Source organism: Octopus sinensis, linkage group LG1 (assembly GCF_006345805.1).
Source record: "Octopus sinensis linkage group LG1, ASM634580v1, whole genome shotgun sequence".
Taxonomy (NCBI): Eukaryota; Metazoa; Mollusca; class Cephalopoda; order Octopoda; family Octopodidae; genus Octopus; species Octopus sinensis.
The window spans coordinates 77,366,204-77,391,599 of NC_042997.1; the positions used below are offsets into that span (position 1 = coordinate 77,366,204).

Here is a 25,396-nt window from a genome sequence, read left to right on the forward strand (position 1 = left end):
CAGGAACCTGATCAACTACTTGATCTTCAAAACAAAAAGAAATGGTGATGAAAACTACATCCTTTCCCAGTGACTAACAACAGAGCAAGGGCTCAGACATAGCAATCTGAAGAAGCAACATTTGGAAGACATAGGTTAAAAAAAATACTATACTAGACTCGGCAAAAAACAGGATGAGATAGTGACTTATCACGAATAGTGAACAACTGGGATTTCCCTAGGATAACTATAAACAAGGGTCCTGCAAGATGGAAACTGGCATGGCAATAGATTAACACAAAAACCAGATCCATAAATGCTAAGAAACATATCTGGAAAGAGTGTAAGACAAAGAAGGTATTATTACTGAGTAGCTAGAAAAGAAGCTAAGCAATAGGAATATAAGCATGGAGAGAAGTTGAAAATAAGAAATTTAATAATGTTCTGTGAGAGTGTCAGGTGTTCCAAAATGCAAAGCAAAATGTTTTGGGGGAAAATTGTATGCAGAATGATAGTGGTGCACTTTTCCCTTACTAATGCTAAGGAAAAAAGAGGCTTTGAAATGTTACTATAAAAGGTTACTGGATGAAAATAATGGAAGAGGGATTGCTTCATCATCACCATACTGGCATGGGTTAAATGGTTCGACCAGAGAGTTGCACCAGGTTCCAGTCGTCTGTTTTAGTTTGGTTTTTACTGCTAGATATCCTTCCTAATGTCAACCACTTCACAGAGTGTATTGGGTATATTTTACGTGTCACCAGCACTGGCCCAAATTTCACTTCGCTTGATGTGTCTTTTCAGGCACAGCTAATTGCCAGAAGACTTGATCACTTGTCAGCACCTCCATAAGGTTCAACAACCAAAGATCATATTTCACCACCTTATCCCACATCTTCCTGGGCGTACCCCTACCACATTAGAGACTGTCACTTCTTTACACAGCTGTACTCATCCATTCACATCACACGACTAATACTAACATGTCTCCTCTCTTGCACACTACATCTGATGCCTCTTATACCCAATTTTTCCCTAAAAACATTTACACTCTGTCATACATTGACAGTGCTCATCCAGCAGAACATGCGTTGGCTACATTTCTTTCAAGCCTTCGCATATCTTCTGCAGTCACAGCCCATGTTTAACTCTATGTCACATGGCTGTTTGTACACAAGTATCATACAATCTGCCCTTCAGGGAGAGACCGTTTGTTACCAACAAAGATAGATGCTCTCTGAAGCTTGCCCAGCCCATTCTTATTCTAGCAGTTATATCCTTAGAGCAACCTCTTTCACTGTTGACTTGATCACCTAGGTAACAAAAGCTATCTACTACTTTTAAATATCCCCACCAGACATTTGAGGAAGTCTATTTTCTGTACATTCCTAGTGTTTATTGTACCTAAACATCTGCTACACATAAAATCACTTTCTCTGTTAACCTTCCTCTGATACTGCTGCACCTTTTATGTGTCCATAGCTTGCACCAGATACACTTTATGTTAAACCAGAGGGACCAACTATTGAAATAGATAACTATACTGTTGAAAGCAAAATTAAGGATATGAAGGTAGGGAAAGTTGTTGGGATGCTAAAATGGAGAAAAAGAGCATGAAAAATTGGTGCAAAATTATATGAATTTGATGTATTCCTTTTTCTTTTCTTGGAAAAGATTTATGGTTTTATGATTATTGAGCTTAAAATACTCTTTGATTAGGAGAAGCAAAGAAAAGACAGCGTTAATAATGGGCCTGGGTGCAGGGGCTGCAAGCACATCTAAAATTTTTGTTGGATGCAAAATCAAATTTGCACCCCTACCTACTTCTCTCAGGTTTAAAAAACAGTGTGTAAAAAGTGAACTGTAAAAAGTAGCTTGAAGTTAGGTTTCTTCTCAAAGAACAAAAATAATAAGACCTTGTTTATACAAAAATTTTGGACCTAGGTTTGCACCCCATAAGTAAATTTTATTCCCAAGCCAGTGACATTAATTACAATGGACAGTTAGATGTTAAGTGTACCAAATATGGACAAGCCTCATTGAACAGAACTAAAACCATACAAAACACTCAAAAGCTCCTTTATTAAGTGCTTAATTTCAGTTTTGCATCTGAGAGACAACCAACTAACAAATTTGATGAGCTATATATGTTCTGAAATGCTGTTACCGATATGTATGGGTTAAGTAAGAGTGCCTATACAGAAAGGTTATGTATGTTACTCTTTTACTTGTTTCAGTCATTTGACTGTGGCCATGCTGGAGCACCGCCTTTAGTTGAGCAAATCGACCCTGGGACTTATTCTATCGGTCTCTTTTGCCGAACCCTAAGTGACAGGGACGTAAACACACCAGCATCACTTGTCAAGCAATGCTAGGGGAAAAAACACAGACACACAAACATACACACACATACATATATATACGACAGGCTTCTTTCAGTTTCTGTCTACCAAATCCACTCACAAGGCATTGGTCGGCCCGAGGCTATAGTAGACACTTGCCCAAGATGCCACACAGTGGGACTGAACCCGGAACCATGTGGTCGGTAAGCAAGCTACTTACCACACAGCCACTCCTGTGCCTGTTAGAATAATAAAATTTGAAAAAACTAAAATTCTTATTTCTTTTTCAGTAGATATATAATGTGATTATTGTAATTCACCATGCTGCCAAATTCATGATTATAATGATTTACTGACAAGCTTAGCATCTAATAGCTACTGACAATGTTGAGCAAAGCAATAACTATTACTCTAATATTCAGAAAGGAATGGACTTTAACTTACACTTCCTCCATTTCTATCTCTTCATCACTGTCTTGAGGAACTTGCAAGTAAGGATTATCAGAGGCTGGACGGAATTTATAGCCCGTCACTATGAAAAAGACGAACGTTGCCATTTCTTTAAACATAGGATCCAACCACTCATACTTAAATGGTACTGTAATCTGTAATTCAAAAAATATAAACAAGATATCAATATTGAAATAAGTTCTTCAAACAATTTAACAGAATCTAATATCTTTTAGAGACTAGTCTGTTGACTAACAACAACCTCCATTGGATACTACACTTACACCTAAATACTACATACACACACACATACACCTAAATCTTACTTAGTTAAGAAATAGGTTTCAGTTATTTTGAGACACAAATATATACTTCAATGAACACTGACCTATAAAATATGTTTAAAGTTTACAAAAATACAAATGATTCAAACTCCATATTTACCCAACTCATGCATATAAAAAAATGAACTCACCTTTAGTAAATAGACAATTATTCTAGTAAAATAAATATAGCAGACAATCTGAAATATTAGAAAATGTAATAACAATTTCAGTTTCATTTGTTCTACACTAGACAGAAAGAAACAAAAAGTATTATACGTAAAATATAGGATTAATTTGTTGCAATAAAGAAGACCTGTCTTGGATATTATCTGGAAAACAACCATGCTTGATATGCAGAAAAGGAGGGAGCAGGAATTCTGATATGGTGAACCCAGTGCAAACTGTAGATAAACATGAACTGTAGTGGGATCAGAGCCAAACTAATAGAGGCGGTCTTACTATGTAGCAAATGCACAGTTGTAAACTCACAGTATTTCATTTGTTTTTATGTCAGTTTTACCATGCTAACATAGGATGGATGAATATATTATTAATGCAAAAGTGATAAGAAACAATTATTATTTAATAAAGGCAGAATTAAACCTCAAAATGACAAAAATATAGAATACAATATGGAATAAATCTGATGTTGGGCAAAACAATGACAATCCTGGTCATGTTTTAATCTTATCAGACCTCACTAGCAAAGTCTATTCTGAGCATATTGCCAGACTTGAGAGTTACAGAAGTATATAGTGAATGAACAATAAGTGACATGATAACTTAAAAGGTGAGAAATTAATACTTACCAAAATATAAAACTGTCTAAATAATTTTAACTTATTGAGAGATATAACAGCTTTGCCATCAGTCTGTGAAGCATCTTGTAAATGTCGTATTGACCTGCAAAACAAATAAAATTTGAAACCTTGACTTCTTTGTATGATTTACATGTCATTTTCCTCTTTCTTACAGCTTTCCATCTATTGGGTCATCCCATAAATAATGTGGTTTTTTTAAACTTCTTTTATTTTTCAAAATTAAGATAAAGTTCTTTTTAAATCTAAAATATACTCTCCCTATTTTCTACAATATTTTTCCATCTGGCACACTTGCAAGGCCCCTCTTCCAAAATTTATTTGTCTGTGATGAAAAATACTCCTCCAGTAGTGTTCTGACCTCGTCTACAAAATTCATATTTTTTCCGTCCAAATGATTTTGAAGACTACAAAATAAATGATAATCAGATGGGGCAATGTCCAGCGAATATGGTGGGTGGGGCATCATTTCCCATTCAAACTGTTCCAGCCTTTGGAATGTCATCCTTGCTGTATGTAGCTAAGTATTATCCTGATGGAAGAATACCTTTCATCTTCAAACCAGATGGTCGTTTTCCTTCTAGTGCTGACTTAAGCTGCTCACAAAAGATCTTCTTTATTATCATTTAGTTTGGGTTTAAAAGTGGACTAAGCCTTTCATATCCTATCAAACAGATAACACCTTATATGGGTGAAGACTTTCTTTAGCCTGGGGTGCCGGTGTTTCTCCTTTGCCAACCAACTGTCTTCAGCACTTGACATTTTTATAGAGAACCCATTTCTCGTCACCAGTCTCTACTCAGTCCAAAAAAGGTTCATTCGTGAGACGTTACAGCAAAAAAGAGCACACATTCACTCTCTGTGCAGAATTAGACTCGGAAAGTTTGTGAGGAACCTATTGACCCAATTTGCTGATTGGATTGGATGACCAAATCCAAGTTTCTCTGCTAGTTCCTCAACAGCTACTATGGGATTTTGTTCCACCAGAGTTTGCAGGACATCCTCGTCGAGCTCTACAGATCTTCCAGGATGAGGCTGTAGTTTCTGGTCTGGAATTTCTGGAAGCACCATTGACACTGCATTAATATTCTTCGCACTTCCCATTGCATTGCTACCTTTATTGAACTCATAAAGCAAAATATGCCAAATATGCTCCTTTGTCACTTCTATTGTAGCTTTGAAAAAATAACAATCAAATTGCACTCTTATCCCATACCCCTCCAACTTTTAGCTCATGCAATTGAAAAAAACAGCATTATTTATGGAATGACCCCATATTATAATAAGTTGTATTTGTTTTAATGAAGGGTGGAGTTTAAATGTAATTATATATTGTTCAATATAAAGCATAAATTGAATATGTGAATTTGATTAAAATTTAATATTCTATATTGTATTTATGGAAATGAAATTTTTTTTCTCCCCATCATTTGTATTGTGAAACATATCATCATCATCATCGTTTAACGTCCACTTTCCATGCTAGCATGGGTTCAAATCTAATTAAAGTTGATTATTATGTATTTCTCCTATCACTTCAGGATAAAAGCATTGATATCCCTACATCTCATTGCTTATATCAAAGTCAAGTTTTTCAAAACTATGCATAAAACATGTACACAGGGAAAGCCTAAAATGGAAGAGTGAACAGTGATACTCTCACCCACCAAGCTGAACACATTCAGTAATATTTGAATATTTTTCATCAAGAAAGTTCATTCGAACTTGTAATGTTTAACAGGGAAAGAATGAAGCCAACATTTGTTGTACCCAAAGGCTTGTCTTCGGAAAAAGTGATGTCTCCATACTTTAATTCCTGATTCAGAATGAGGTCCCCTTTTCCCTTTCATTAAAATAAAATTTTATTTAAATATCATTCACATTTTATGTTATATCTCATACATATCAGCCTAATATTAATTTAATTTTTTTTCATATATATGAGGTGAAAGTAGATGGAGAAAGAATGAATTCAAAAACCCTTTCTGTTACCACTCACCCCTATGGTTCCCCTCAACCTAATGTAGATACATATCCTATGTGTTTTCCTATCTTATTTTTCTCTCAATATTGATATTTTCTTCTTTTTTTTCTTTTATTATATATGAATTAGTTTTACTAATAAGTTATTCAGATATTGTCAAATTAGATATATGAACAAGTATTTTCATTTGTTAAAAAAGAGAAGAGCTTACTAGAAGATGAAGATTTGGCAATATCAGGGTTTAGTGGAGTGAATTTGAAAATGAACTTTTGCTGTTTACGATCATAAAATCAACCCTCTATTTTTGAAATATGCTTTACTGCTCAGTTTCAACCACATTGTAAAGTAAATTATCTCCCTTTGATTTCTAAAGTCAGCTGTTAATTTGAAAAGCTTTTTTTAAATTTTATTGCTTCATTTATCATTGATAATGATTTGATTTTATGATTGCATACACAGCATAAACGTTCTTTTGAATTCATTCTACTAAAGCTTAATATTACCATACATTTTTTCTACCTGTAGAGTTTGTGATGGAGATCACAGACACAAAAGCAGCAAGAATGGGAAATTGAAGGACATGTAAATGATACAAAACAAATACTACATTAATAATAGAAAAATGTCAGACCTCATGCTGAAACAGGAATTTTAAGTATGAAAATGTTTTCTGAATAAACAAGTTGTGGTCGTTGGTTGAAGATGGAACCTGTCTACATGCTAGAATAATTCAACTGCAAAATAGATGCTGGTTTCATCCTCAATAAGCAAAATCTCATGTTTGAAAAAAACTTCTCAGGTGAAAATCATGTATTGAGCTAAGATTTATTATATATTTCAAATATGTTTTATTTTAAACAAGCAGCTACAAGGATTTCACAAACTCCCACATGTATGTCTCATACACGATTGTCAAATATTATTTCCAACACAAGCTACTTTCAAATGTTAATCAAAGTTTGTTTTCTGTTGAGAGTAGAAGTTTAATAATTTTAAAATAATAGATATATTTGTAGGAGGAATGTAATAGATTCATGACCAAGGACCAAAACCTGAGTTTTGATGTACCTTCATCATCATAATCATCATTTAACATTTGTTGTCCATGTATTTGAGCATAAGTATCAAGACAGAATGAGTATCGCATTTATTTTTAAACTTAACTTCAAGTTTATATTTTGATAATCTCACCGTTGAAAATGATATTTGAAAATAATTTGTGTTTATTAATTTGATATATTTGATTTTTACATTCTAAATAATTTGCGTTTATTAATTTGATATATTTGATTTTTACATTCTAAATTCATTTTTCGAAAACTTCATGTAAAAAATAAGAGAAATGCTATTGATATTTAAAATGTATGAATTTTTTTCTGAAAAATGTACACACGTACACATTTTATATCTATTATATGTGTGTGTGTGTGTATCTATCTATCTATCTGTATGTATGTATATAATGTATAGTGGTTAAGAAAAAAGACCGATAGAATAAGTTCTGGGGTCGATTTGTGCGACTAAAGGCGGTAAAAATACATGTATATATTATATATATGTATGTATTAAATATATATATATGTATATATACATGTATATTATATATATGTGTGTATGTATGTATATATATATACATACATACAAGCTTTTACTTGCATTTCAGTGGTACGTAAATAAACGGCGTAAATAAACGAAAGACGACGTAAATACACGAAGTTGACGTCTGACGTCAGATTTCTCTACTTTCACTTCTGACACCCAAAGGCATGACAGTGCCCAAAAAAATCACTAATAGTTAAGGACGCTCTCCAGTTGGTAGAAGCAGTAGACACTGCAAGAGCATTCGAAGCCACTACCCAACAAATGGCCTCACTTAGCTTACAAACAAGCTCACTAGGTAGCAGTGTAGATATTGTATCTAGGCACAGGACACATACCCGCAAACAAAGAACATGCCAGTACTGTGGTACAGAGCATGAATTTAATAACCGAAAAAAATGTCCTGCATTCGGTACACACTGCAAAGCACGTGGAAAACTTAACCACTGGGAAAAAATGTGTAGGTTAACAAAATCCCAGAAATACAAGCCCCAATTTTCGAAGAGGAGCAGAAATAGAAGAGATATACATGTACAACAACAGGAACAAAACACCTCAGAGGAGGAATTCTTGGCAGCCGGCATAATAAATGTGCATGAGATGGGAAAGGACAACCGGAAGAAAGAAGATGAGGCATACACGACAATAAGAATTTAGGCTTGTTTCATTAAATAACTGTAACTTTTTTACTTATCAACATTTAATGTGATATTTGGAACATAATGAAAGAAAGGGTTCTTAATCAATTCTATTGCATAACTTTTGTCTCAAAGTGACTTTAATTACAGGTAAATCCAGGTAAATTGAGCAAAAGGTAAAAAATTAAAATTTTGTTTAAACATCACTATAGAAAATGAATCATCAGCTAATATTCAAATGGGTATGCAACAAAATTTTGATAAAGAAGAATTGTGCACATCACTAGATCATCAGTTGAATTTCATGCACAACAGGTGTACCATAAAGGTGGAATAAACTGAAATATTGGAATCCACCGTAAGTTTGAATGAACTAAAGAAATCAGTCAAAAAATAATATACGGTCCTGGTTATGGTATAGAAGTGATAAATTCCAAACCACATCGTTCCCTAGGCCATGCTGACTAACATTTTCCCTGTATAAAAACTAAATCCACGCAGTACCCAGTAATTTGCTTCACAAATTTTCCGAAATTTGATCCCCGATTTTGTGTTTGTTTACAATCTGCGTAAGTTTGTTTCCGCATTGATCGCTTCAAACAATAACTTCCAGACCACATCGTACCCTAAGCCATGCTGACTAACATTAGTTTCCCTGTATAAAAACTAAATCCACAACAGTACCCAGTATTTGCTTCACAAATTTTCCAAACTTTGAACCCCGATTTTGTGTTTGTTTACAATCTGCGTAAGTTTGTTTCCGAAGTGATCGCTTCAAACTAGCATACTGAAAAAAATAAAAGTCTAATGATTTCACTTCCTAAGAAAGGCTATAGATAAACTTTATCTCCTCAGAAAAATTGCTAATAAAAACATTTAAAAAGTTTTTTTACTTCATTCCGATGTAAAATCGTCTTCGCTGTCGCCTTCGCCGCTTTGTTTCTTCGGAAGGCGCTGCTTTCATTTTCGGATAAAAAAATATTCATTATTTTGTACACCACGTGCTTTAGTACCTATTTCATTCTTTTTCTCGATATCTCCCTATTTTCCGTTGAAAAAGCTTTAAATTCGGAATCAATGCTTGATAACATGAAACTCCTATCCATTTTCAAAGTTGAAGAAAAATCGATGCCGAAAAACATGTGGAAAAAAATCTCCCAAAATTCACTGAGTTGAGATATCACTTCAAGCAATGTCGGATACTATAACTTAACTATTTACAATGTGAAATCACATGTTTTAACGAATGTACCAATGAGATTTGGGTTAAAATTTACATTTAAATAACAATAGGTTCTCATAGCCGGGTACGGCCGGCTTGGTATTATGAACCAAAAAATTTTACGGCCGGGTTAAAAAATAAAATTGAATGAATAAAAACATATCTTACCATACAACAGGAAACAAAATGGCTCCACAGCACAACAAATCAACAAGAATGAATATTTCTTTCCAAACAGTGTACTGTGACTGCCCTTCTTCACTTTCCTCAACGATAATCCAAGCTACATTGGCCAATACCTACCATCAAAGGCAATATTGGTCAAAATTAGTTTATATCTTAGCTTATACAAAATATCAATTTATCAGAAGTTTCTAAATAATTTTATAATTTTGAATTTTAACTGTCATTGACAGTGACAAAAAAAAAAATCATGTATTAAAATACCAGCAAAAGGTGAAAAGTTCCATTAAAATTCCCTGTTCCTTCTCCTTTATCAATTCAATATATATACATGCATGCATATGTGTATGAAACAATTGCAGTTGGATCTCAAGTAAGATGGTAGAGAAAAAAGATTCCATATGTAATGGTTTTACATGAGTAATTAGCAGTCAGTCAATTGCCCAGAAACATCATTAGTTGAGGTGAGTCTTGCAAAAGTTTATCAGCCAGACTAAGGACAGAGTGAGGAAAACAAAGTAGTTATTACTTCTTCTAGCAACAAAATGCATTCTTTTTCTTCTAATAAGAGGTGAATGTATGCTGTTTAAGTACTAAAGAGGGTCACAAGATATGTGATATTAGCATGCATCAAGTGTACTAAGAGAAAAACAGCATGAACAGTAACAATCATAGTGTACAGGAGAGAATACTGCACTGGTTATACATATGAGGAATGAAGGGAATAAGTTTCATTCACATGGCTGCAAAGCAAACTTCATAGCAACACAACCTTTTGTGGAACACTTACAAACAACTGAAATCCAAAAACAAATGAAAGATGTGAGTACATTTTGTTATTTTAGTACACAGAAAAATGAAGAAGATTGTCCTGACATCAGAGAAGTAAGTACCTTTGCATTCCTCTACCCACAAATCTATTCATTCTAAATCCTCTTTGTGGGCAAAGAAATGAGTAGGATAATTGTCTTCTCATAGGTGGTCAACAAACTGTGAAACATATCAGGGCACTCTTCTTTATTTCCTGAGTATGAAGAGAATAACAAGATGTATTTACAACTGTTTAAAGTTCCACAGTGAAAGGCTTAAAAACTGTAGCTTAAATAATTTGATGTATGTTTGATATAGGGGTAAAAGAGAGAGACTGACACAAGATGTAACTTACACACACATATGCAAACAAAGTGTTTCCTCCTATTTGCAATTTGAAACAAAAGACTAACAAATAATTAAAAAAACAAAATAAAATCTTATTTATACAAAATAACAAAATTGTTTAAAAATCTTACTTGAAGTGGAATAATTATAATGAACAGTTTTTTCTCTTTATCAGACAACATGTGTTTAATGAAAGCCCATCCTGCTCCAATCAAGAGAATTGTGGTAAATAAAAGAGCTCCACGCATTCTAAAATATATCAGAAAAAATGCAATGATATAAATGAATATATAGAAATATGTAAATGTTGCAAAGAAATAACACAAACCATCTACAAAATAAACATGAATTTTGTACCAACTATTCCCTAACTCCTCTTTAACAAAAATTAAATCTAAATATCTGAGATGAGTTAAATTTAATATTAAAATAGTCTGATCTGGAAGAAGACCTATGCCCCATCCTCCAGACCTGACTAAAATGAAAATCATTATTTAACATCTGTCTTCCATGCTGGTATGGATTGGAGGAGAGCATTGAGTTTCAAAATTGGCTTTGGCATGGTTTCTATGACTGGATACCCTTCATTTCTTGTAAAGAGAAACTACTCACATTATAGAAGAAAGGGTGGAACCAGAAAGAGATAAAAATAGTGGTGATGAGGTGTGACAGTGCACCCTTAAGGCATGAGGTGAGTAGATGTGACTGGAGACAGAAAAACAATAAGTGTTGAGGGATGATAATAAATAGGGAAGGTAAAGAAGAGGGAAGAGTTGGTGACAACTGCAGAAATTGGGTAGGATTGCAGAGTAACGAGTGGTACCTGAGGAAAGGGAGAAGAAATGACTGACAGTATAGAAAAGGGGTGAAGAGCAGCAGAGTGGTAATAATAATATTACAGCAAGCAGGGGGAAATGAGAGAGGGTGAAGATGATGTATAGTTAGACAGGTTATAAGAGTGTTGGGCAAGCATAGAGAGAGATGTATGGTGATAGAGAAATAATTTGGTGGCTTAGGACAGTGACCAATATAAAATGTGGGTAGAGAGGAATGAAAGATAGATAGCAAGTGAAATGATTACAGAAGGATAAGCAATAACATGAAAAAGTATCCAGTTCTACTCACACTTAATTACAGAGCAGGATAATGCAGTTAGAGAGATGACAGGTGGATATCATACACACACCCACACATATTTGTAGGTTCATCTGGGACTGTGAACAGCAGGGGATCAAGTTGATTCTTGAAAACATCTACCCCACTACTCCATGTAGATCCCTCAGATGTTTTGGCAAGGTATTGTTTTCTGCCTTTACATTCTGAGCTTACATTCTGCTAAGGTCAACTTTACCTTTTGAGGTCGATAAAATAAGTACCAGTTGAGCAATGGGGGTCGATGTAATCGACTAGCTCCTCCCCCAAACTGCTGGACTTGTGGCAGAATTTAAAACCAACATTTTGTCTCTCTCATGAAAGTTTGTGGCTCACCTTTGCCTCTTCTCTCTCTCTCTCATTATTGCTTAAGGGCAAAAAGCAAATCCCACACACCTACTACTTCCTTTGATCATATCTCTCAGCTTCCCCTTATACACGCTACAAGTTGTCCTATGTTTCATATCACTTTTAATACTCTGCTCAATCAAGATAAGGACCACTTTGGGTTTCCTAGTCTTGCAAGCTGCATAGCAATTTCACTAGTGCTGGTGGCACGAAAAAAGCACTGAGTACATAATGAAAAGCAGCTGGTATTAGGAAGGGCATCCAACCACAGAAAATTATGACAAAGTTATTTTCATAAATTCATCATTATTTTCAAAATCAATTTAAACAATAAGCTCTGCCGGTATCAATTCTTAATGCATTTTTACCCCACCCTTCTACAAACTTGGTTATTTTGAGAGATTTGCATGGGAAGTTATGAATGTGCTTCTTTATTTCACAAGCTTGGCACACAGAGAATATTTTATTCATTACTCTCACTAAGTCTGCTGTCAGTATACTTCTTCAAATTTTCAAAAAATCCTTTTTCATAAAAAGCTTACTCCCATTATTTCCAAAACTGTACTAAAAAAAAAGAATGGAAAAATCCCTGTCAAAATGAAGAAATTTCAACTTATGTAGATGTCTGATCCAAAACTCTGCCATTTATAGCCATTTTTAATAGTCCATTAAAATTTCACTGTTATGGTGTCATATCCCAAAATCTCAAGATTTATTTAGCTCTTACCTACTACAAATGTGCCAAAACTCAAGTCCCTGTGGCATGTACTTTTGGATTTAAGTAGGTCTAAAAACACTGTAAAACTGACTAGTTGTGACATGTAACAAAATAGGCTTTACATAAATATTTTTAAAATTGCCAAAAAAAAAAGGCTTTCTTTCCAAGAACCTGAAAAAAAAAAGCAACTGCTATCCCATGGTCGCTATTAATTCATATAATTTGAAGGCGATTATCACCTCAGTTTCAAAAATATGGCTAGTTTTTTCAATTAAGCAAGATTTCGACCCATTTGCTGACCATTCAGATTATCAGATTTCCTCAAATATTCATCCAAATTTCACAAATGAGGTATCAAAATGTTTCTATTTGGATGCTCTCCAAGTACAGTAGAAATTACATCTAAATATTTTTTAAGATTCATAGTGATACCTAATATAATTTTGGTAAGTAGTAATTCACATTAAAAAAAAAAATTTAGCAGCAAGAAATAACTCAAACAAGAGCACTCAGAGAGCACAAACCTCCACCAAGGCAACACCAACGTCCTCTCAACGATTAGCCAGAGACGATTTTTAAAATGTGAATATCTGAAATAAACTCGACTGCTCTCACAAATGAGAATACTAAAAATGAGCCAGACTACTCCCAAAAATTAAATAAAGAAACGGAAAAATAATCCAGAATCCTGGTCTAGTACCTGATCAATCTCAATGGTAGTCAAGGAATGTGAAGGTGGCTGTAGAAAATTTAGTAACAGTAATAAATAGTTTATCCTTACAAGCCAAAGTTAACAAATTCACTATTCAAAATAGTTTCAAAGGCAGAGGTAATAATAATAAGTTCTACTCAGGAATTTTTAATGAATAGCATGAGACCTTTTGGTTTTCTCTTCTCCAGCCTTCCTTTAGTATTCCTGTTGTTTTAGATCGATGTATAGATGTATGTATATATGTAAATATACTGTAAAGTGTTTGTGTATGTATAATATATATATGGGGAGAATTCACAAAAAAAAAAAGACAAAGACAGGTGTATTAGTTTAACGCTCGGGAAGTGAAAAAGTCTTTAATGTTTCGAGCCTATGCTCTTCCACAGAATGGAACTCAGAAAGAAACGAGGAGAGAAAATAAAGAATGTGTAGCAGCTAGCGATCTATCATGGCAAATGCCAGACAGAGGGGTCACACAGGAGAGCTTGGAAGAAGGGGAGATAATAAAGTAGTGGTGATCCCAAAATGAAGGTGGGCATGCGTGTGTATAAGAGAGCATGTATGTGTGTATGGAAGAGAACTGGTGACCTTGACGTGTAGGTGTGTGGATGATGGTGTGAGGCTGGGAAGTGGTCAGTGCTTGTGTGTGCATGGTGGTGTGATGTGGTGTTGAGATGTGGGGGAAGCAAGGGTGGGGTGTGGGTTAGGCTGAGGGTGGGGTATGTGGGAGTGGTTGGGATGGACAGGGAAGGTTGGGTTGGATTGTGTAGGGGTGGAGTTACAAGGGAGGGAGGCAAGAGTGGAGAGAAGGAGAGTAGGACTGAAGAGAAGAAGTAGGAGTCGGAGCAAGAGAGGAGAGGTGGGTGGGAGGAAGTAGGTGTGACAGGAAGAGAGGAGAGGGGAGGAGAATTGAGCCCATGTGGAGCAAAGAGAGAAGATTAATCTTAGTTCATGGCAAAGACATGAGTCTGGATGGCCCCTGTGCAAGGACAATTCAAACACAGACAGGTGTGGCAAAGATTGACCGGCAGAGCAAAAATGGTGCAAGACTGGGGTGTCATTGCCGAGTCGGATATTTCAGAGGTGTTCTGCGAACTGGTTAGTAAAGCGGTATCCCGTTTGCCCGATGTATAGAGAAGGGCAGAGAGAGCAGAAAATGCAGTAGATGACATTGATAGAAGTGCAGGTGAAGGAGTCGGTGATATGATAGGGTTGATGATGGGTGCCGGTGAGGAGGATGGTGATGGAGAGGTACGGGCAAGTGCGGCAGAGTGGGTGGAAGCAGAGGAACGAGTTGGGTTAGGGAAGAAGCTGTGGACCAAGAGGTCTCGTAGGTTGTGGGCTTGTTTGAAGGAGGGGAAGGGTTGGTTAGGGAAGATGTGCGAAGTGAAGGGGTAGGACTGGAGTTGCCAGAAGGCTTGGAGAATGGTGTGGTGGTGAAATGTGTGGGTGGTGGGGTGGGGTGGTAGGTGAGGGGAGACGGGAGACTGCCGGGTGGGTGCGGGAGAGAAAGCATGGAACGTACTCTGGCAACGGCAGTGTGGATAGTGGTGAGGGGATGATGTGGCAAGCCATTAGTTGAGACTGAGTCTCAAAGTCATGGTCGTCACTGCAGAGCCTGCGTAGACGGAGGAATTAGGAATAGGGGATAGAAAGCTTGGTGTGTTTAGTGTGGGAGGAGAAGCTGAGGTATGAGTGTGAGTCTGTGTGTTTGTAGTGGATGGAGGTGGTGAGAGTGGAGTGATGAATGCATGTTATTTAATTTCTGAACGGTTTTGCTGCCGTTTTTTCATGTAGTTTGATTTCTTTATCCATCATTAAAAGAGAGACACAAATAAAATTAATAATAGAGAAACAAAATTAAAACATTTTAAAGAGCCTAAAGGAAGATAATTGAGAAAGACTTGAAAGTCAACGTAAGATTGTAATTATGTAAAGTAAATATAACAAATAATCTAGAATCCTTGTCCAGTACCAGATGATCCCAATATCTAATCAGTTCGTGCCAGTCACGTGGCCAAACATCCCTGAAAGTTTCATCCGAATCCATCCAGCGGTTCTTGAGATATCTTGTCCATGAACAAACAAACACAACTGTAAACAATATCTCTACCTTTGCTAAAGTGGAGGTAATAAGCTAATGGCATGAATTGGGATAAATAACACTGGGGAACATGGATTTTGTTGCCTGTTGTTGGAAACATGTTTCCTAGTAATTTGGGGGTGTTGATTTCAAAAATGAAATCCATTTTGCTCTATAACATCAAGATTTCTCACAAACTCAAAGGATAGATTTGGCTTCATCAAATGCCGACCAATGACATAACTTTGAAAACAGTTTTTCAATATCATTTAAAGTTAATGCAACTATAAAAGTCATATTTAAGTATCTTCAGTGAATAAAAAGTGCCAAACTTGATCAACTTTCACTATTTTCAATCCAGCCTGTTATAATTGTCATGGTAATAGAAATGTTCTTTGTACAGTTAGAGGTTAATAAACAACACGTATCTGTGGTCCTTGACATCATACATGTTTCATATTTGTGGAATTTATCTGCAGATAAATTGATTGATTTTCATGTGACTATCATTGCAAACCAGATGAAACACATTTTGTTGAACCTTTAACTATTTCTTATGAAAAGTGGAATGTTGAATGCAATCTTAATGTTTTAATTAATGACAATTCTGAAAATGCTTTTCCCAGGTGACAACTAACTGGCTTGAATATAAGTTTTGTATTTCAGAAATATAGTCAACTGTGAGAGAAGAAAATGCAAAAAAGCCCCAATGTCTTCTGCTATATTTGTAGACGTTACACTTTACCTAAGCAGTGAAACAAAATCAAAACTAGGTGATCAAAACAAAGCTTGAGCACTCCATATAGTATGTAAAGTATGTGTTGAAACACTGAAACAGTGACTATTTCAAATACTTAAGCAGAAAGTTTCCAGCTTTGTCTTGAGAGAAAATTAAGGTTGGTGTGTTTGTCAGGCCACAGATTAGGAGCCTATTGCAGAACAAGCAGTTTTGGAGATCATGTCTGGCATTAAAAAAAAGCACGGAATACTTTTGCTGCAGTTGTGTCTGATTTCCTGGGAAACAGGAAGTTGTCAAATTATGAAGAACTTGCACAGATCCTGTTAACCAGTTTTTGAGCAGTGGACTGAATTATAAGTCTAAAAGTGCATTTCCTGCAGTTACCTGGACTACTTCCCTGAAAATCATAGTGCAATAAGTGATGACCTAGGAGGAAGATTCCATCAAGAATCCAGACCATGGAAACTAGATATCAAAGCAGGTAGAATACAAACATGATGGCTAACTACTGCTGGTCTCTGAAAAGAGACTGTCGTGATGCAAATTATTCACACAAAGCAGTAAAGAGAAGGTTCACTCCTTGAGTAGATGAAGTGCCAGTTTGACAGGAATATCTGTCCTAAGATGTGTAAGTAAACATTTTGCATAATATATTCGTTAAACAATAAAAATTACTATTTGGTTTTTGTTAGTTTCTTACATTTCAGTTTTGAATTTAGTTTTGCATCACAAAATCAGGTGATACACGGAGTCATACCCAATTACTGGTGTAGCAGCATAATAGTCAACTGCTACAAAGGTAAAGGTGACGCCCTAGATACAAATAATTACAGAGGTATCAAGCTGTTGGATCAGGTAATGAAGGTTACGGAGAGGGTCATAGCCCAACTAATTAGAGAGAGAGTTAGTTTAGATGAGATGCAGTTTGGGTTCGTGCCAGGGAAAAGTACCACTGATGCTATATTCCTGGTAAGGCAGCTGCAGGAGAAATACTAAGCTAAAGATAAGCCCCTGTACCTGGCTTTTGTTGACATGGAGAAAGCCTTCGACAGGGTCCCCCGATCCCTTATCTGGTGGTCAATGAGGAAACTAGGATAGATGAGTGGTTAGTGAGAGCTGTGCGAGCCATGTACAGGGACGCCGCTAGTAAGGTGAGGGTTGGCAACAAGTACAGTGAAGAATTCCGGGTAGAGGTAGGGGTCCACCATGGCTCAGTCCTCAGCCCCCTCCTATTTATGATAGTCCTCCAGGCAATAACAGAGGAATTCAAGACAGGATGCCCCTGGGAGCTCCTCTATGCTGATGACCTTGCTCTAATTACTGAGTCACTATCAGAACTGGAGAAGTTTCAGGTGTGGAAGCAAGGATTAGAATCGAAGGACCTTAGAGCTAAAACCAAAGTCCTAATAAGTAGGAAGGTAGACAAATCACAAACGCCTTCAGGTAGATGGCCCTGCTCGATCTGTAGAAAAGGTGTAGGTAGAAACTCTATAAGATGCACCAAGTGTAAGCTATGGACACATAAGAGGTGCAGCAATGTCAAAGGAAGGCTAACTAGGAAGATAGTTTTTGTCTGTGGCAGATGCTCAGGAGCAATAAACACTGAAAATGCTCTGAGACCAACTTCTGCCACATTCCAGAGAGAAAAACTAGAAATAGTCGATAGCTTCCACTACCTAGGTGACCAAGTCAGTAGCAGGGGCGGGTGTGCTGAAAGTGTAACTGCTAGAGTAAGAATAGCTTGGTCAAAGTTCAGAGAGCTCTTACCTCTGCTGGTGACAAAACGCCTCTCGCTCAGAGTAAAAGGCAGACTGTATGACGCGTGTGTACGAACAGCCATGCTACATGGCAGTGAAACATGGGCCGTGACTGCTGAGGATATGCGTAAGCTTGCAAGAAATGAAGCCAGTATGCTCCGATGGATGTGTAATGTCAGTGTTCATAATCGACAGAGTGTAAGTACCTTGAGAGAAAAGTTGGACCTAAGAAGCATCAGTTGTGGTGTGCAAGAGAGACGTTTGCGCTGGTATGGTCATGTGACGAGAATGGCTGAAGATAGTTGTGTGAAAAAGTGCCACACCCTAGCAGTTGAGGGAACCTGTAGAAGAGGCAGACCCAGGAAAACCTGGGACGAGGTGGTGAAGCACGACCTTCGAACTTTAGGTCTCACCGAGGAAATGACTAGAGACCGAGACCTTTGGAAGTATGCTGTGCATGAGAAGACCCAGCAGGACAAGTGAGACCATAACCCGTGGCCTCTACATGGGATGTAGCCAGTCCACTTATGCATACCTTTCCTTCTTGGGACACAAAACTCTACTTGTAAAGACCTGTTGAGGCAAGTGAAAATTGAAATCGATCAACATCAATGGAAATTGCAGTTGTGATACCAGTGCCGGTGGTACATAAGAGAACCATCCGAACATGGCTGTTGCCAGCGCCGCCCCGACTGGCCTCGTGCCGGTGGCATGTAAAAAGCACCATCCGATCGTGACCGTTTGCCAGCCTCGTCTGGCTCCTGTGCCAGTGGCACGTAAAAAGCACCCACTACACTCACGGAGTGGTTGGCGTTAGGAAGGGTATCCAGCCGTAGAAACATTGCCAGATCAGACTGGGCCTGGTGCAGCCTTCTGGCTTCCCAGACCCCAGTTGAACCGTCCAACCCATGCTAGCAAGGAAAGCGGACGCTAAACGATGATGATGATGATTTAATGGCAAAATTGATAATTTTTGGTAAAAAGAGAATTCCTGTTTAATGAAAAACTTGACATGATAGAATATTTCTGAGGGAATTTCTGAACCCAAAACACTTCAAATTAGGTAGGACTAATTTTAAAAAGCAGGACAATTAAAATTTTTCAACAATGTTCTCCAATATTATCAATAAAATAATAAAAGCAGCTGACCATCCCTATTGCTTATGGACAAACAATACAATTGTGCTTATTCAGAGAGTAAGCTGCAGGAAAAAACTTGACATGTTAGAAGAAAATTAACTGTAATTTTGAAATCGGTAAGCAAATTTTACTCTAAATCATGTGAGAAAGCAAACTCAACAGAAATTACATTCAAAATTATTCCACTCTGCGTAATTTATAGGAATCACAGCACCAGTCAGAATAAAACATCTCAGTGAAGAAATCTAACACATGCACAAATGTAATTCCATTGTTACAAGCCTATTATTTATGAAGTCCTTATCATCAAATAGTTTCTAAATATCTTGAAACAAATGAATCTTACTATTAAGGCATTGTTGTGAGCTTTACAATACTGGAACTGCTTAAGATACAATATGTCTGAAACAAATTGTTGTGAAAATTACTTACAAATAGACAATGTAATATAATATAGCCCATGCTTCTTCGTGTATACCCTTGGTCTGTATAAAATGAAAGTTTATCTAAAAAAAAAAAAAAGAACAATTATTTTGGAAATTGAACAGTGAGTTAATTCTACTAATTATTAATCTATAAGCGATAGTAGTCTGAGTGAAACTAGGCAAATGGAAACAGCATAGAAGCCTATTCGAAAGATTGTGCATATAATTTAAGAGATAAAGCCTTGTCACAGACTGTGTCACACTGCTTAGGCATTCTCCTTGCGGAGAAATGGATGGATAAGGTCATAGAGGTTGTCAGGGTTTGCGATAGTGTGCTTAAGCTCAGGTTAGTCCTACAGAGCGGCACGGGTACGATTATCTCCGCCTATGCCCCACATGCAGGGCTATCAAATGATCAGAAGGACCACTTTTATGATACCCTTCTACAGGCTACCTCAAAGACAAGTGGCAAGGACCTCGTCTTTGTGGGTGGAGACTTTAATGGGCATGTTGGGCGGGAATCGGGTATCTTCACTGGGGTACACGGTGGCCATGGTATTGGCACCAGAAATGATGAAGGAACTAGACGACTGGAATTCTGTGATACATGTAACCTTTTAATCTGCAACACTAACTTCAGGAATCCTGACTGCCACCTTATAACCTATCAGTCAGGGGACTCCGCAAGCCAAATAGACTTCATCCTCACCAGACAGCAGGATGCAGGGTTGCTCTTAAATACAAAGTCCCTCTCAGGTGAAGAATGTACCCCTCAGCATAGGCTAATCATTAGTGACTTTAGGCTTGAGACCAGAAGGATACCAAGAAACAGACCAATCCAGAAAAGAAGGATTTGGAAGCTAAAGAACCCTTCACATGGTCAGAGATTTAGGGACATCCTCATCAAGAAATTTGATGAGAGGGAGGAGGAGCTACAGACGTTGGACATAGAAGGTAGCAGGAAATTCCTACGGGACAGCTTGCTGAGTGCCTCAGACCAAGTCTGTGAATGGTGCAAAGTCCCTTCCAGAAATCTATTTGGCTAGCGGAGTCCCCTGACTGATAGGTTATAAGGTGGCAGTCAGGATTCCTGAAGTTAGTGTTGCAGATTAAAAGGTTACATGTATCACAGAATTCCAGTCGTCTAGTTCCTTCATCATTTCTGGTGCCAATACCATGGCCACCATGTACCCCAGTGAAGATACCCGATTCCTGCCCAATGGTAGTGGAATAGTACAGTAGACAATGCCATTAGTGCAAAGAAACAGGCCTGGAAAGCCTGGAGGGATGGAGGTAGCAGGGAACTGTACCAGGTAGCCAAAAGGGAGGCTGGGCAGCAGGTATACATAGCCAAAGATGTAGCAGAAAAGAAGAAGTTTGCCAATGTCCAGTGACGTGAGGACCAAAGAACTGAGGTATTTCGGATTGCTAGACAGTGTGTGAGAGAAAATAGTGATGTTAGAGGAGAGAAATGTGCCCGCATGGATGATGGTGCACTTGCTTTTAATGATGGTGAAAAGAAAGAGGCTTGGAGAAGCCATTATGAAAGACTGCTGAATGTGGAGAATGAATGGGAGGAGGAGAGCCTGCCAAACGTTGACCCAGTAGAAGGACCAGCTATCCGAATAGACAGCTCCCTTGTAGTTAAGGCAATTAAGGGTATGAAACCAGGTAAAGCCCCCGGCCCATCAGGAATCACTGCTGAGATGCTTAAGACAGCTGGTTGTGTGGGCTATGGCCTAGTCACCCGCATTGTAAACCAGGTAGTTCAAATGGAGTCATACCCAATGACTGGCATAGCAGCACCATAGTCAACTGCTACAAAGGTAAAGGTGATGCTCTAGATAGAAATAACTACAGGGGTATTAAACTGTTGGATCAGGTGATGAAGGTCACAGAGAGGGTCATAACCTATCTCATTAGGGAGAGAATTTGCTTAGATGAGATGCAGTTCGGTTTTGTGCCGGGTAGAAGCACCACTGATGATATATTCCTGGTCCGACAACTTCAGGAGAAGTACCTAGCTAAAGATAAACCCCTCTACATAGCTTTTGTGGACTTGGAGAAAGCCTTTGACAGGGTCCCCCGATCCCTTATCTGGTGGTCAATGCGGAAACTGGAGATTGACAAATGGCTACTAAGGGCTGTATAGGCCCTATACAGAGAGGCTGTCAGCAAGGTTAGGATTGGCAACGAATATAGTGAAGAATTCCGGGTAGAAGTAGGTGTACATCAAGGTTCAGCCCTCAGTCCCCTTTTATTCATCATAGTCCTCCAGGCAATAACAGAGGAATTCAAAACAGGTTGTCCCCGGGAGCTCCTCTATACTGATGACCTGGCTCTCATAGCAGAATCACTACCGGAACTAGAAAAGAAATTTCGGGTGTGGAAGCAAGGGTTAGAATCAAAGAGCCTTAGAGTAAGTGTAGCAAAGACCAAAGTTATAGTTAGCAGAAATGTGAACTCAGCACACACCCCCTCGGGCAGGTGGCCCTGCTCGATCTGTAGAAAAGGTGTAGGTAGAAACTCCATAATATGTACATAATAAACTACACTCTCGGAGTGGTTGGCGTTAGGAAGGGCATCCAGCTGTAGAAACACTGCCAGATCTGACTGGCCTGGTGCAGCCTTCGGGCTCCCCAGACCCCAGTTGAACCGTCCAACCCATGCTAGCATGGAAAACGGACGCTAAATGATGATGATGATGATGATGTACCCAGTGTAAGCTATGGACGCATAAGAGGTGCAACATCAAAGGGAAATTAACTGACAAGATAGCTTTCATGTGCGGCAGATGCACAGGTACAATAGACACCACAGATACTCAGAAAACAGATTCCATCACACTCCAGGGGAAGAAACTAGAAGTAGTTGATAGTTTCCGCTACCTGGGTGACCAAGTTAGTAGTGGAGGTGGATGCTCAGAGAGTGTCACCACTAGAATACGAATAGCCTGGGCAAAGTTTAGAAAGCTCCTACCCCTACTAGCGACAAAGGGTCTCTCGCTCAGAGTGAAAGGTAGATGGTATGATGCATGTGTGCAAACTGCCATGCTTCACGGTAGTGAAACATGGGCTGTGACTGCAGAGGACATGCGTAGACTTGAAATAAATAAAGCTAACATGATCCGCTGGATGTGTAATGTCAGTGTGCGCGCATGGCAGAGTGTAAGCACCCTGAGAGAAATGCTGGACATAAGAAGCATCAGATGTGGTGTGCAAGAGCGACGCTTGTGATGGTATGGTCACGTACTGCGGATGGATGAGGAGAGATGTGTGAAGAAGTGCCGCTCCTAAACAGTTGAAGGTATCAGGGGGAGAGGTAGACCCAGAAAGACATGGGATGAGGTAGTCAAGCATGACCTCAGAGTGTTGGGCCTCACAAAGGCAATGGCGAAGGACCGAGATCTCTGGAGATATGCTGTGACTGCAAAGACCCGGGCTGCTTCCTGCACCAGTCCCGCATAGCCCCTGCCAATTCAAAGTACCTTGGATTTCAGAACAACCCGCTGTGCTTGAGGAGACCTATTGAGTCAAGTACATGAACATCGAAATAAATATCAACGGAAATAGTAGTTGTGATACCTGTGCCGGTGGCACATAAAAAGCACCATCCGAACGTGGCCGATGCCAGCGCCGCCTCGACTGGCTTCTTTGCCGGTGGCACATAAAAAGCACCATCCGAGCGTGGCCGATGCCAGCGCCGCCTTGACTGGCTTCCGTGCCAGACTCTCCTGGCACGTAAAAAGCACCCACTACACTCGCGGAGTGGTTGGCGTTAGGAAGGGCATCCAGCTGTAGAAACACTACCAGATCAGACTGGAGCCTGGTGCAGCCTCCTGGCTTCCCAGACCCCGGTCAAACCGTCCAACCCGTGCTAGCGCGGAAAACGGACATTAAACGATGATGATGATGATGTCTGTAGGATACTCAGCCACTTATATGTTAATTCAGGGGCAGAAAACTGAGTTGACTGAACAACATCTTTGTAACTTTATAATTCTAAAAAATTAATTACTGTAAAATAGGAAAAGTTGATGAACTCACAAATAGAGATCCTCTTTTTTTTTTAATCATAAAAGCCTCACAAATAAACTTACAGCATGAAATAAACAGGAAATGCTTTTCACATAAACAACTCCAAGCATTAAATAATGCATTTTGTACACATCTTCACTGCAAAAGAAATTGAGAATAACAATCAATAGAAATTCTAGCTGGAATAGTTATTTAAAAATCACTAAAGAATAATAATTGTATCTACTTAATGGGAATTGAAATTATTTTCAATTAAACAACTAATTTAGGAATATCATTATAAACTAAATGATAATATGTATCAAATTTAATTTATTTTAAGTTTTGTTATTAGTTTGGTCCAGGAGATGTGCCCACAGCCATTGAAGATCCTCAAAGATCAGTGAGATTGACATGATTTATTTTCCTTTTGAACAGCTGCAAAAAAAATGAGCAGAAAAGGAATTGCAGGTCAACAATGAGAAGAGGAAGAACTTTAAATAGGGTTAGTGCAGTACGAATGCTTTGGGATGAGATATTGTAGTTGTTAAGACAAGTAAATTGGAAGGGCCGGAGTAGAAGTGGCACAATAGCAGTCAATTCTGAGGAGCAGAAGACTGTTGTAGAAGATGTCCTAATAGGAAGAGCAAGGTTTTTATGAAAGGATTTCACACTATACTGAAGCAAAGAATGAACTGATTTCTTTTATTTAGGCACATGGACTTTATAAAGAGAGGACACCACAAGGACAAACCAAACAATACATGGGGTACATAAAAACATAGCGATTGAATATGAAAATGAAAATAAAGAGAATATAATGGCTTACCTACCCCACAAAGTAGGAAGTTCCATTTTACTGTTTTTAAAATAAGTAATTATTTTCCAGTTTGTATCATGTTCGCAATGTCATATAATAAATGCCATCACCAATGGCAATTCATCATATCTAAATCAGAGTGCTATTACTTCTATCCTGTCTCTGAATATTTCTCTCAACCTCCAGCAACATCACTTTCCTATTACGATTCTCCTCCTTGTCGGCCAGCTTGATCCTTATAACACTTTTCATTTTGGAAATTCTCTTTTCTATTTCCACGCTCTTTCCATAACAAACCATCACTCTTTTATGTTTCTCGGCTGTACCACCTCGCTCTCTTCCTCTGTTGCTAGTATTTCCGTCTCTGTTTGTTCCTCCTTCTCACTTTCAAGTCTCTTCTTCCATCTTTCCTCCTCCTTACTACTTGAAGGCTCCGGTCTTTGCGTTCGTTCTCCCGTTGGTATCTCATTTTTTTTTCATTCTTATTTTCCTCCGGCTTTCTTTTCTTTTTAGGTGGAGATTCTACATTACTTTTCTTTCTTTCTACCACCATAAATTGTTCCTCTATTTTCTCCTCCTCTACAGCTGTATTCTCTTCTTGCATTTCTGTTTATATTATTTCCTCCTCATGTTTCTGGGGACACTTGGCCTGCATGTGTCCCCTTACTCCACATGCAAAACATATTGGAGGTTTACCCTCCACAACAATCCTTAATCTGGTCTTGTCAGGTAAAACCAGCTCTTCCACAATCTTATGAAGGTCTGGCAGGCTTATATGGACCATTAC

At 38.0% G+C, this 25,396-nt stretch overlaps 1 protein-coding gene across 1 annotated transcript in view; it reads right to left on the reverse strand.

Annotated features, from left to right (window-relative positions):
- Positions 1–25,396, reverse strand: part of LOC115216998 (protein GPR107) — a 57,074-nt gene that overhangs the window by 2,441 nt on the left and 29,237 nt on the right. The window contains exons 8-14 of the mRNA XM_029786516.2: positions 23,873–23,948; positions 19,781–19,854; positions 10,831–10,948; positions 9,527–9,657; positions 3,907–4,000; positions 3,247–3,294; positions 2,766–2,926 (exon numbers count right to left, since the gene is read on the reverse strand). Coding sequence (XP_029642376.1) covers positions 2,766–2,926; positions 3,247–3,294; positions 3,907–4,000; positions 9,527–9,657; positions 10,831–10,948; positions 19,781–19,854; positions 23,873–23,948 — 702 coding nt within the window. The remainder of the gene's footprint in view (positions 1–2,765; positions 2,927–3,246; positions 3,295–3,906; positions 4,001–9,526; positions 9,658–10,830; positions 10,949–19,780; positions 19,855–23,872; positions 23,949–25,396) is intronic.